The 14,018-nt window shown below is 40.1% G+C and overlaps 1 protein-coding gene across 3 annotated transcripts in view; it reads left to right on the top strand.

The window, feature by feature from the left end:
* plxna2 (plexin A2) overlaps window positions 1-9,993 on the top strand; it is a 159,063-nt gene extending 149,070 nt beyond the window's left edge. For all 3 annotated transcript variants that reach the window (XM_005918898.2, XM_005918897.3, XM_042219343.1), the window contains 5 exons: window positions 1,819-2,009; window positions 2,165-2,334; window positions 2,433-2,645; window positions 2,965-3,115; window positions 5,730-9,993. In XM_005918898.2, coding sequence (XP_005918960.1) covers window positions 1,819-2,009; window positions 2,165-2,334; window positions 2,433-2,645; window positions 2,965-3,115; window positions 5,730-5,825 — 821 coding nt within the window. In that variant the 3' untranslated portion in view covers window positions 5,826-9,993. The remainder of the gene's footprint in view (window positions 1-1,818; window positions 2,010-2,164; window positions 2,335-2,432; window positions 2,646-2,964; window positions 3,116-5,729) is intronic.
* Window positions 9,994-14,018: the final 4,025 nt, after the last annotated feature.

The following is a 14,018-nucleotide window of genomic DNA, read 5'->3' as shown; positions in this document are numbered from 1 at the left end:
AAAGAGCTAACAGCATCCTTATCTTTCCAACCAATTATGCTTATTTACAAATGTTAACAGTGGACACCTATGGACACTCCAAAATGGGCCATCATCTTCAGTTTATGTGCTGTGAAAAATAAAGTGTAACGATATTTTCAATGATGACCTTTAGAAGATTGCAGCGTACTGAGTCATCACTTTCTTTTGAACAAAACACCGTAAAGGTTGTTGGGAGAGATGGCAAGATGATGGATGACCAAACTAATGTAAAAAAAAAAAAAAAGAGTACAACTACAAAAGGAAAGTCACTTTCTCTGCATTATGTAGGTTGTTTCTTGTCAAGCTTAATTTGTTCTCTTTGGAGTTTTATACCCATATATTCTATTCAGGCATTGGAGCTGGTTGTGCACGGCATAAAGAGCAAAGCCTCTGCTGGCATGATCCTGGCTCTCATCAATCATGGGTTGGCACAGCGGGCACAGCTGCACCTCGACACCTGCTGATCGATTCATACCAATTTCACGTTCGGTGCTTAGCATCTTGACTCAATTTACACCCCCAGAACCCCCTATTAGCTTTAAAATCAGCTTGAACACACTCCCCTACTGACTGGCTCTGTCCGGGAGCTGCGAATTGCAGCCAAGCAGGAAAGGGTTGCAGGTCACTGCTTAGTGTTTCGGGGAGTTAGGAAAAGACTGCAGTGCAGGCAGAAGAATAGCCCTGCCTACAAAAAAGTAGAATAGCAAAAGAAAAAAAAAACAGTGACTGGATTAGGATGGGATTTGGGTCCTCAATCCACCCTGCACACAAGTGCATACATCATCCCTTAGTGTCCCTAGTGCCCATTCCAGAGCTGCAGTTTGGTCTTATTTGAAAGGTATGTGGTTTTATTGGCAGCAAAAGCTTAGTTGTTCAGCTCGGCATTTGAAGACATGTGAGAGAAATCCTCATTGGGATGCTCAGATCCTGAATCTCTAGAGAGCCACCTGCCATGATGACAACTAATTAAGGAAAGTGAAAGCAGTATCATTCTGAGAGAATAAAAAGGAGAGGTACACAAAGGTAGGGATGTATGGATGAAGGATGGTGGCTACAGTGCTTAACAAGTTGCTGTAGGAATCTTTTGATGTATTGATTAGAGGATGACAGGGACATTTGGCATTGGCACAATGTGGCGAGGAAGAACCAATTATGAGTGCTTTAAGTGGAACTCGGCACAACAGTGTCTCAGTCGGTGAGACGGGGATTATATAAGAGACAGAGAATGAATAAGATGAAAAGCAAATACTCATCAGATAAATAATGGCATACAGAGAGAAGAAAAAGTAGAGTCAATAAGCAGAGTAATACATATTTAGTATTTTTAGTCCTGCACAATAATAATTTGGTTTTGCATGTGAAGGACAGAGGTCAAAGTCTTGTTTTCATCCATTTTCTGTGTCATTTAAGATTCAAGTCTCAAGATGGCTATTACTAATCCGTGCAATGCTAGACACCACAACTCCTCCTCCCTTTCATTACTTTGTTGTTCTTAGAAATTATCCATTATTGCAATTTCCTTTATAGCATGGCTTAGAGGAGGAGGAGCGCAGAGGATTTGGCTGTGTAATGAGTTACAAAGCAGAGATGGAAATGAGAAAGGGGCTGTGTATGTGTGTTCTTGTGTGGGTTTGTTTGTGGGTGTTCTATGTACAGTAGGTGTGAGTGCATGCTAAATTTACATGATGATGCTACACCTAAGGGAAGCTTTTTTTAATCACAGTCATTTAGGCTTGCTAATAATTCTCTATCGCTTTTTTTCCCCCCCTCTCCTTTTTTCTTTCCTGTCCTGGACAGACTCTTCATTCCGCTACACCGGGAGTCCAGACAGCCTCCGATCACGTGCTCCCATGATTACCCCCGATCTAGAAAGTGGTGTAAAGGTTTGGCATCTGGTGAAAAACCACGAGCATGGAGATCAGAAGGAAGGAGATCGTGGCAGCAAGATGGTCTCTGAGATTTATCTGACCCGACTGCTAGCAACCAAGGTACGTCAGTATTCTCTCATACATTTCTGTGGCCACAGAAAAGTTTGTCACTTTTTATGATAATGCTGCGTTCACAGTGGCTTTTTCTTCTGTTATAATCGTTGTTTCTTGTTGCTCATGCATTGTTAATCTCTTTACTCTCGTTCTTCTACTAGGGTACACTACAAAAATTTGTTGATGACTTGTTTGAGACGTTGTTCAGTACAGTCCACCGAGGGAGCACCCTTCCCCTGGCCATCAAATACATGTTTGACTTCCTGGATGAGCAGGCAGACAAACACAGCATTCACGACACAGACGTACGTCACACATGGAAAAGCAATTGGTAAGGGGTTTTCTACTAAAGACAGTAAAAGTAAGATTGCATGTGACTATCTATTAACGCCTTTCTGTATTTCCCTTATTTTTATTTCTGTCTGCCAGCCTTCCTTTGCGTTTCTGGGTAAATGTGATCAAGAACCCACAGTTTGTCTTTGACATCCATAAGAGCAGCATCACGGACGCCTGTCTGTCTGTAGTAGCGCAAACCTTCATGGATTCTTGCTCCACCTCAGAGCACCGCCTGGGCAAAGACTCTCCATCAAATAAGCTGCTCTATGCTAAAGATATCCCCAATTACAAGAGCTGGGTAGAGAGGTAGGGGCCGTTGCATTCACTTAATACACCATGGTAACACCCCCCACATCTTTTTTTTTTTTTTTTTTTTTTTTGTATCCTCATACAATGAGAGTTGGATCTTTGGGGAAACTGATTCATAATGCTCTTTTTTCATGTATTCATTTCTCAGCCAGATTCAGTAAAAGCTTTGTCAGTGACTGTTAGCAGGCATTCATTGTTAGTGAAAGTGATATAATGGATCCAAATTTGAAATACTGTATAAAAGAATTTAAGCCTCAGTTGAACTATGGCATTGACTCAGCGAGTCTGTGACGTTGCCCCTCGTCTGTATCCCCAGGTACTATGCCGACATCAACCGGCTGCCAGCCATTAGTGACCAGGACATGAATGCCTATTTGGCAGAACAAGCCAGACTCCACTCCACAGAGTTCAACATGCTCAGCGCTCTCAACGAAATCTATTATTACGTCAGCAAATACAGTGAAGAGGTAAGCGATATTAGTGGTCTCAAACCTGTCATTCAGATGCATTGTGTGTCTGGCATTGTGCTCCTTTTTTTTTTTTTTTCTTGTTTTAGGTGTTTGTTTTTGTTGTTTTGATTACACTTATTTTGCATAACAACTGAAGAGCAGCCAGTGGTTCAGCAGTGAATAGCACCTCTATCTGTAATATGCAGGCATTTGAGTGAGAATAACAGAAGGAATGTAAAGGGATGTGTGTTTGATTGCAGACAATAAAAAAGCACAAATAATGAATAACGTACTTATCAATTCCAGCTAGTTATGACTATTTTGGCATTTTAGAAAGAGGGATGAGCAATGTGGGTATTTGCTAATTAAAGTACCTCTGTCCTAGTGAAACACTGCCCATATTAACAACATATTCCTCAACCTGCTCTACTGTCTCTAATTTTCACTCTCTTTTGTAACTCGTCAAACTGCATGTGTTGCGTAAATTCCTGAAAATAAGTTTTATACAATATGATCTATGATACTGGCGTGTTTCTCAGGTGAGGTTGAATCTCAGTCTTGTTAAACTTTTGTTACTCTGTGATAAATCCTTCCTATGAACTACATACTGAGCTTGTTCATTTACAGAATTTACCTTGAGGGCAGTCCCAGGCACTGATTGCGTAATGAGCTGCCGCCTTACTCAATCAGCCGCTAATTACTGGCAGATTGTGAGCGTAATTTGAACGAGAGGCGTGCCACAAATTTGCCCCGCACTTTAATGTTCTTATATTTTGCCCTTGGTGCTTCCAGACTATTCATAACTGGAAAAGGTTGGCGAGGTCAGCTAAGAGTCTTCAGTAGACTTCCCCAAAGCCCAGAAGTCTAGCGAGACCTGGGCTTAACAAGGCAGCACGCTTGATCTGTAGAGAAGAAAGTGAATGTCTACAAGCTCTCAGCATGTTGCTCTGTCCTTTTGCTGGTGCCGAGTTAGAGTAGACAATCTGTCATATAGGGTTCTCATGAGCAGAATCATGGGCAATACACACACATCCTCTCAGATCGCAGGAAGCATAAAAAAGGAGGGAAGACGATGAGAAAGAAAGAGAGGGCATTTATAGAGACATTCGGCTTCTAATGTCAGCACATCCTCTGGGAAGCTTTAACTTGACCTTTATGTTGGACCATAGTACCTCTCTCTTTTTCTCTTATTCTCTACCTCCTCCCTGTGCATTCCTTCTCTTTTTACCCATTATCCAGTCAGCTTCCCCTTTGCTCGCCATAAATCTCATATGCTCGCTTTTGCTGCAGTTGCCATTGTCTGATTCACACATGCACAGGGACGCAAACGCACTCACTTCGCACACATACGTGCACCATCGCTCCTGCAGTATCTAGCAGAGTACAGTGCGTAAAAACCTCATCTAGCACCATTAACAGTTGTTCATTCTTACTCAGCCCTTCACAAAGGTTGTGTGTCAGGCTAACCAGACCAGAGCTTCAGCTTGCTTAAATGGATTTGGGAGTTTGCAGTGGGAGCTACACCTGCGTACAGAGCTGCAGATTAATTATAGATTGCTGTCGGGCCCAAAGTAGAAGAGGAAACGTTCTGTTACGTAGCTGCCAGCCTTTAAGAGCACTTACGCAGATGAGTGGATGATGGTAGGTGGGCAAGTCAGACTCTGTGTTATGCATCTGGACAGGCAGCAAATAAAGGTTTGCCATGGTATGCTAAAAAAAGGAAAAAAAGCAGTTCTTGATATGATTTCCAAGTCAAATTTACAGAAAAGGTTAATAAGCCAATCAAAAAGAAGCTCTTGCTACGATAATTACATTCTTTGGACATTGAGAAAATATTTTTAAATAACACAGTGTCTAAAATAGCAGATCTTTTGGTGTATTTTAGAACAAAATAACTCATTGAGCCTGCATATAAAACCAAAGACGATAAATGAGTGAGCTGAAATGACACTCGACAGGGATAAATGGTACATTGAAGATGACATTTTTTTTTTTTGTTGCGTTTTTCATTTTTTTATTCATCCCTTACCTCAGAACTTTTTAAAATGCATATTGCATAAGATGGGTCGATGAATTATTTTGTTTAAAATATTAATAATTAAGTAAAGCACAGCATTCAAGTGTAGCCAAGAGTAGCAAATAGATGCACAGTGCCACCAGAAAGCATGTATTCAAATGGCTGCAGCATCTGGATACAGGGATTCATATCAAAGGTAATGCATATGAAGGGCTCTCGCTATGTATTTTGGCATCACTCTTACACAGATTTATTATGACAAGGCTGACACTAGATGAGAGAATGAAAAGGAGAGCCTGTCTGAATGTCTTTTGAACCCAACTTGACAAATGCCAAATTTAAAAGATGGGGCTCAGAAGATAAAACGCGAAAGACTCATGCACAAATATTTCTCGAAGCTGTAAAAGTCAAAGGGAGTGATGGAATTATTATTTTTTCTTTTATCTGATGTCCATATAGAAATCTGGGAAAAGGAAAAGAAATTTAAAAAGCGCATTGGTATTATTTTCTTTTAAATGTAACTAGATCTGAATCTGTGAACAAATCCTAACAAGCAAGTGTTTCACAGTATATTTTTATTGATGATGTTTTTTGGGCGGGGTTTGTCATGCACAGATCACAGCAGCCCTGGATCAGGATGAACAGGCAAGGAAGCAGAGGTTGGCCTACAAAGTGGAGCAGCTCATTTCTGCCATGTCCTTTGAAAGCTGAGAGTGACTACTACTGAGAGAAAGTGAGAGAGAGAGAGGACCACAGTCTTTACGTGACCTACCAAAAAAGGTCTTGCATTACTTACCTCTCATGATGGGAGCTGAAACCATGAACCAGACCTGGGACCTCTGTATCTACAGCTGGACAAACATACAACTGCTTGAGTTTGTAATTCTCCCACCTCCTTCCATGACGGTGCCAACGCAGGGCCCGAAGACTGAAACGGAGGCCTCCCTGCAACTGGAGCTTTTGGCATGAGAGACTATACCAGAGAAGGGAACCACATGGCTTGTATTTATTTTTTTCCTTTAATTTTCCACAAAGGACATCTTCTCTGTTTGACAGGGAATTGTATGTTCCGTGAGTGTGTGTGTGCATAAAAGTGTGGGTGTGCATGAGTGTGTGTTTGTGTCATACTGAGGAAGACTCCTACAAGAAATGGAGAAACAGATTTATTCTCTACCAACTCGCGGCTAAGTGTGAGGCGGAGAGAAAAAAGGCGAGAAGTAGAAGAGCAGATCTCATGTTGGACAGCTGAGATTGCATTCAGAGTTCTCAGATTTTATTTTTGTACTTTGTACATTTGAATATTATCAGTTGCGGTTCCAAAATATCCACCTCGGATCCCAAAAGTGTTGCTATGTAAAGATGCAAAGCGCGTAACACCACTTTAGATTAGCGTGATAATAAAATGGGCCATGACTCGTGTCTTCTCTCACTCCTCTCTTTGGACTGAAGCTTCACGCAACATGGACAAAGCCTCTGGTCTTTATTTAATCAGATATGTATAGGAAATCATAAAACATGTGGCCATCACATAAAAGTTAACAGAACTCTACATGTGGTGGTCATTACAAGTTAAGCCAGCATGCTTGCACCTAAACTGAAGATGATGAAATCTGTCATGTAATTAGGAGGTGACCTCAGATAAGGATCACTCTGGTATCAAAGGCTCTTTACAGCAGTTAGCTCATCTGTGTATGTACCAGTTGATACTTGCCAATCATTGTATGTGAATGTACAAATTTTTGTTTTTTCATTTTGTATCTTTGTCTGTCTGTTTTAAGTTTTACTACAAAAATTGGCTCATTTGAATTGAGCTTCATAGATATTTCCTGTAGCTTGTTGTGTGAAGAACTCAATTTTGTTCATCCTGGCCCTGTTCCATCCAACTGCTTCTTTTGGCCTAAATTGCTTTCCTTCTAAAGAAGAGTGTGCATCGTTATAGTGTCTGTTAATGCTGTAAAGCCTGTGGCGTAGGCTGCAGTATCCAGAGGTACAGTGGCAGTTTGAAAAGAGCAGGTAAAAGCAGCTGGTTTCTGTGCTCACATTTTATGTCCACTTTTTTTATCTTTTCGGGACCTCGATCAACCTTTTGTGTAATTTGCATGCATGGTGTCACACATCAAAAGTGTTTGAGGGTCCGTCTTTTATTTTTCTCAAGTGCCAGTGAGTCACACTTTAGTTGGCCAGTTGAAATGTTAGCTGATGGAAGATCTTACCTAACCACCACATGTCTTCGCACAGATAATAAGAAGTCTGCGTGGGCCTAGTTTGACAAAGTGCCAAAAGATCCCGGTGTTTCAAGTAGTTCACAAATGTATCACAATCGGTTTATGCTTTACAGAGGAAGCAACACTCGCATATTTGAGTGTATATTCAGTTAAAACAGAAGACTTAAAAACTGGAATGGTGAGTTTTCAAACTCACTAAAGGTACGAAACATAAGCGGGGGGGGAGAGAGAACTGAGAATAAGAAGAAAAACAGAGTTAAAGTGTGTTTTGTGTCATGTGATGCATCTCCTGACTTGAACCAAACATTAACAAGCTTAGAAGCTTATGTAACTCTCCAGACTTTAGCTGGATGACAACAAACTGTAGATTTCATCCTCTGGATAGGTTATTTCATTTCTTCCAAAATATATATTTGCTTGTTGTTTACATCAAGTACTTGAAAAAAAGGTAGTAGTAAAGAGTTGTACAGTGTACTGCAATTGTGTGTGTTGAGAGCATGATAAAGGTGGGTGAAAGGTGCTTCTTTTCTCCGTGGCCTTAGATACCCACCTGCTTAGTGTTCCCATACCTATTACTTCTCATCTAGGGCACCGTCCTTTCAGTGCTTCAGAGCCCTTTAGGTTTGTTTTCTCTCTTCTCTTTTTTTCTTTCTTCTTTTTTTTTGTACTGTTACCTGGCCCTGGCACTCGGCTGAGAACTGTCTTAGTGAGATGCAGTAAAAGGAAAGGTGAAGAGGCTGTGGCCTTGCTAAGGTAGACGTTGCCTCGTGCAGTACTCGGCATCCTGAGCTGTTTGAAGAGAAGTCTTGAGAAATGAGGAGCAATGGAGAGGTAGAAAGAGTGAAAACCCCTTTAGCTCTAGTTTCCTACTCCAGCTTTGAAGCTTCTCTTTGATCTGAGTCAGTTGTGTTCACAGTGTGATCAGGAGATGTAAAGAAAAAAAAAAAACATCAAACTAACAGGCAAGGAGAAATGCAGGCTGAGGTGACGACTGAGTGCTATGACTGTACCCGACCAGTGGGGGCAGAACTACGAAAGACCATTTCATCTGTTTATTCATCTGAAAAAGCAGCTTCTTACAGAAGAGCTTTGCCAACACAAAGCGAGATATTAGATAACTTATAACATAACTGCCTTAGCCGAGTTTGATTCTTAAACTTAAGTTTTTTGGTTTCTTTTTCTTTGCAGTAAACATGACATTGATTCGAAAACTTTGTATGTTGTTTGCAATAACTTATTTCACAAAGTACGAGAACTGATCTTTTAGTAATGAAATCTGTTCATGATCATAAGATCATATTCTTGAACTTGGGAGATCCATAACGTTTAAATTGTAATGCCCAGATCTAGTAACTATTGATAATGTTAAAGTTTTGCCATAGGTTATTTAGTTTTTTCTGTGTGTTGTGAACGCAATACACTTCTGTACCTTCTTGCTACTTAATCCTCTGCTCAACATCTACAGGTACACAATTACACACACAGTACAGACTCAAAGCAGAAATCTTCTTCCTTTTGATTAAGGTGTCTTCCCAATTTCAGCGAATAGAATTGTATCCTCCTCATACCTCACATTGCTTTTATGTAAGTAATGCTTTTTATCATTTTAACAGGACCTAAATGCCTTTTCCTTCTCCAAGGAATAAAATGTATGTTTATTACAGTCCTTCCAACTCTTAGATGAGCTCGCCCTATATATAATAGTGATGAACAAAATCAGGCACACAAGTTGGTGAAGAATGGCTTTGATTGTTTTTTTTATTTTGTCTTTGTGTGTGATTTTTTTTGCATGCATTACAATTTATGTTTTAGTCATGCCTGGTATTCCATATCGATCTGCACCATCGTCAGCCTAATGGCAATTCTTCCATTTGCAGATGTCTTAAATCACAGCTGAATGCACCTTTTTTTTTTTTTTGTGAAAGAGATTTTTTTTGTTACTAAATAATAGCTTGTTTCCATGCTGTATGCTCATTTCTAGAAACCTTTTTAATTCAGTTTGAACTGAGAAGAAAAGAAGTTTGTTTACTCTTTCTGCAGTGCAGAATCCCATTTGACTGCCAGTTGTGTGATATGGAGAGATGCTCATGAACACAACCTCTTTTCAGATGAAGTTGATTACTAATTGAAGATGCTTTGTGCTCTTTTTGGCTCCTGGTGAAGTATGCTGCCGAAGAGATGGTGTCGTGGCTTCGACTGGCGTATGCCATTCCTTATACAAAACAAAGAATTAAATTAGCATTTCTTGTGTTTGCTTTTTGGCATCAGACAGGAACTGAAAAATCCAGATCAGTGTATTGCTCACCACGTATTAAATGAGTATCCTTCCATTATAAACACATTGTAAACAAACCCTTTGTAGACACTGGAGTTCTGTAAAATAGTAATTACTGGCGATGATGATGATGATTATAATAATAATGGCTGTCTGTTCTTGTTTTATAAAAGTGTTGTGAAAAATTGTAAGAAACTTAAAATATTTAAAAAGGTTGTTCTCTTGTTTTTTTTATTTGCTTTGATTTTGTTATGATAATATATTATTGTGTACCTAATGTAAATATGAAGCACACCTATTTTGCAAGCCAAGGATTCACTTTGTACTGTTGTTATATATAAATAAACTTTGCTGGTTAAAAATTGCGTAGAACCAAAAATCAGTTATCATGTTATTGTCTTTGTTTTAAGCCAATGGAAAGAGAGACGACTTGCAGCTGGTTCTGAAGCGAGTCCTCAGGTGTTTTGTATCTCCGAAGGCAGGGGTTGCCCCCCTCCTTCTTCTCCCCAAGAGCTACAGTTCCAACAGAGCTAAAAGTTCGCCAGTACTGTGCCGGAGGGCCGTTTTCAATTCATAAATGTATAATTATATTTCCAAGGAAGTATTCTCACTCATTTTTCTAACTGTTGCACAGCAAGAACAGTGCTGCATCGGTTTCTACACGTCTATAGGAAGCTTGTATTTTGTTTTCCCCAAATAGACATGCATTATTATCATAGTAAGCATTTGTTTACATAGTGGCTCAAAAATGTATGCAACTATTTGGTTTTGATTTTAAATCATGGTGGGCAGTGGGCATAGTATGTTATATATTTTTGTTTGTTTATATATAGACAGACAGACAGACAGACAGATAGATAGATAGATAGATAGATAGATAGATAGATAGATATAGATACACTGAACAAAAATATAAACGCAACACTTTTGTTTTTGCTCCCATTCCCCATGGGATGGACGTAGAGACCTAAAATTCATTCCAGATACACAATATAACCATCCCTCCCAAACAGTGGTCACAAATCAGTCCAAATGTGTGGTAGTGGGCACATCTGCTATATTGAGATAATCCATCCCACCTCACAGGTGTGCCACATCAGGATGCTGATCTGACATCATGAGTAGTGCACAGGTGTACCTCAGACTGCCCACAACAAAAGGCCACCCTGGAATGTGCAGTTTTGTCTCACAGCAAAATGCCACAGATGCCACAAGCAATGAGGGAGCGTGCAATTGGCATGCTGACAGCAGGAATGTCAACCAGATCTGTCGCCCGTGCATTGAATGTTCATTTCTCAACCATAAGCCGTCTCCACAGGCGTTTCAGAGAATATGGCAGCACATCCAACCGGCCTCACAACCGCAGACCTCGTGTAACCACACCAGCCCAGGACCTCCACATCCAGCAGGTTCACCTCCAAGATCGTCTGAGACCAGCCACCCAGACAGCTGCTGGAACAATTGGTTTGCACAACCAAACAATTTCTGCACAAACTGTCAGAAACCGTCTCAGGGACGCTCAACTGCATGCCCGTCGTCCTCATCGGGGTCTTGCACCTGACCTCCACGCTCAGTCCCGTCAGAGCTCGCAGGACTTGTGTGGGCAACTGCTCACACTCGATGGGCGTCTGGCACGTTGGCAGAGGTGTGGCGTTCCGCGTGTCATGGTTCACACTTGGTTCAGGGCAGATGGCTGCTGACTGTCCCAAGTTCTTGCATGGCCAGCATACTCCCCGGACTGTCACCGCATTGGCTGTTCGGGATGTGCTTGCCGGCGTATCGACCCAGCGGTGTCCAGTTCCCCTCCTATACACACCTCGACGCCATTGACGTGGCGTGGACCAACATTCCACAGCCACACATTGACTCTGATGACTCCATGCGACGTGTGTTTGCACTGCTGAGCAAAGTGGTCACCTGTTGAGGTCTCGAGTCCGCCAGTTTGGTCCACGACCAATAGCGCAAAAAACTGCACATTCCGGGTGGCCTTTTGTTGTGGGCAGTCTGGGTACACCTGTGCACTACTCCTGATGTAGATCAGCTCCTGCTGTGGCAGCTTCCTTCTTGTGAGGTGGGTGGATTATCTCAATATGGCACGATGTGCCTCACTCACCACACATTTGGACTGACTTTGTGACCACTGCTTTGGGAGGGAATGGTTATATTGTGTTATCTGGAACTGAATTTTAGGTCTTCGTCCCCCATATGGGAATGGGCACGTCACAGGTGTTGCGTTTATACTTTTTTGTTGAGTTAGTATATAGATATATATAGATATTATATAATATATATCTATATATTATAGAGAGAGAGAGATATATAGATATATATAGAGATATAGATATATATATAGAGATAAGAGAGAGAGAGATATAGATATATATATAAGAGAGAGAGATATAGATAGATATATAAACCTACATGTAGGTTTTACCACAGCTGTCATTCCTTTGCCCTCGAGTCTGCAGCACCATATGCTATGTTTTGTAATTTAAAAACTGTAAGATGCAGAGGATGATAAATTTGTTGAACTGCTTTGCTTTTGTGTAAGCATGGGGAGATGCACCCTAGTGGCTTATTGAAAGAAGGTTGTTTCAAAGCACTTTCACTTGTGAAACTACAACCATCTTTTACATGCAATCTGTGCTCCACGCTCACTGACTCAGACATTGCAGTCCACTCCAGCTTTGACTGTAAAGGTTTATGCCACTGCTACACATTTTCAGCTTATTATGCAAACCTTTTTTATATACATTATAAATATACATTTTTGTTTGGTTCTGCAAGAAAATATAATTTATATTTTGATGCTACTGTACTTGAGGAAGCCAGAAAGCATGAAAACAGGTTAACAAAAAGTTTAATGGCTACTCCTTGACCTTGCTTCACAACTCTGTTAAGTTTAGTAAAAGTCAGAGTGGTATCATTTATTTACTTCTTTCTTTATTAGCATAGTCCTGCTGACATCAGTTGCCTTGAAAACTTGGTCTTAAACAGGATTTTGACATTTGTGCCAATCTGAGAGAAAGGGAGACTCAGACCAACATTTTTCCACCATAGTCCAACTCAGTGAGAGATGTCCCATGTGTCGTAGTCTGCTGTAGCTTCTCTGCAAGACAGCGACTTGCAAGTTGGCAAAAACTGAATGTGTTGCGAAATTAGGCATTATTAATTTCCACAGAATAAAAAGGTAAATATGCAGTAAAATAACATTTAAAGTTGTTTCTTTTGCCAAAAAAAAGAAAAAAAGAATAGAGCACGAGGAGTGAGCTGTGTAAATGTCAACTATAAGCTATCAGGCAATCAGGGACTATGCTTCGCTCCGCTCACCCACCCAAATCATCCTCCTCCTCCACTATTTAACAATTTAACAAAACAAATTAGATGAGATTAAAATATGCCATTTGTGTTGCCTGTCTTCACTCTGCATGGAAGTCTTGCATATCTACTATATTACCAAAATCAAAGTATTCTTAGCTGATAGTGAGAAGTGGTGGAGGACTTTTTCAAACCATTCATTTAGGAAAAGCGGTAATGAAACGCAAAACTGTATTATTGGGAAAACTGATAACGTGGCAAAAGTAAAAATATTTATTCTGCAGGAAAAAAAAAATCTTGTTCTGTGTCAAATGGACATATTACTCTGCATTTGTTTAAGCTCACTTTAAATTATTTATTCTATTTAATTTCCTGCATCTTTTTCTAGAAAATGATATATTTGTAGTGACTGGAAAAAAAGCAGTTGTTCTGAAACAAAGTGAAGTAAACAGTATACTAAAATATACAAATAATCAAAAGAAATTAAAAGGCTTGTTCCTCAGACAAGTTACCAAACATGTTTTTTTTTTCCTTCACATCAGATTTCAGAAGTAAAGTGTTGACATTACCTTTATTGTTATTGCACAAAAGGACAAGAGCCTGATGGTAAAGACAAATAACGCAAAGCCCATCTGAGCACCCACACCCTGATCCTCAGCAGGCAACAAAGACGATGATGAGCAGTCAGGCTTGAAATCTCCATTTCTGCCTGTTTATGTTTCTAAATTAAAATCACTGTGGAGATCGCTTTAAGGTCTCTTTGAGGTGGTTTTCAACTTGGCATTGTGTTTGTATGTAAGAACTAAAAGAAACATTGTATGCGTGTCTTGTGTTGTTGTCTGGGACTGTAGCCTGTGGTTTATATTGTTAACTGCTAATTATGAGACAATGGGTTTCAGGCCATTTTACAGAGTAACAGAAAGTAGTGACGTGATCAGTGAAACTAATTACTTTTTCCAGCAAGTAATTAAGTTACATACAGCATTACTTTTGAGTAACTTTTGAGTAATCACCCTAACACTATTTACAGAACAGCTCATGTTTTATTAAGATGAATCTCTGAACGATCACCAATCACCCTTGCTC

Source organism: Haplochromis burtoni, unplaced genomic scaffold (assembly GCF_018398535.1).
Source record: "Haplochromis burtoni strain Fernald_Lab_line unplaced genomic scaffold, NCSU_Asbu1 Contig_31, whole genome shotgun sequence".
Taxonomy (NCBI): Eukaryota; Metazoa; Chordata; class Actinopteri; order Cichliformes; family Cichlidae; genus Haplochromis; species Haplochromis burtoni.
The sequence above is the reverse complement of the archived record's forward strand: the minus strand, read 5'-3'. Positions and strand labels throughout refer to the sequence as shown.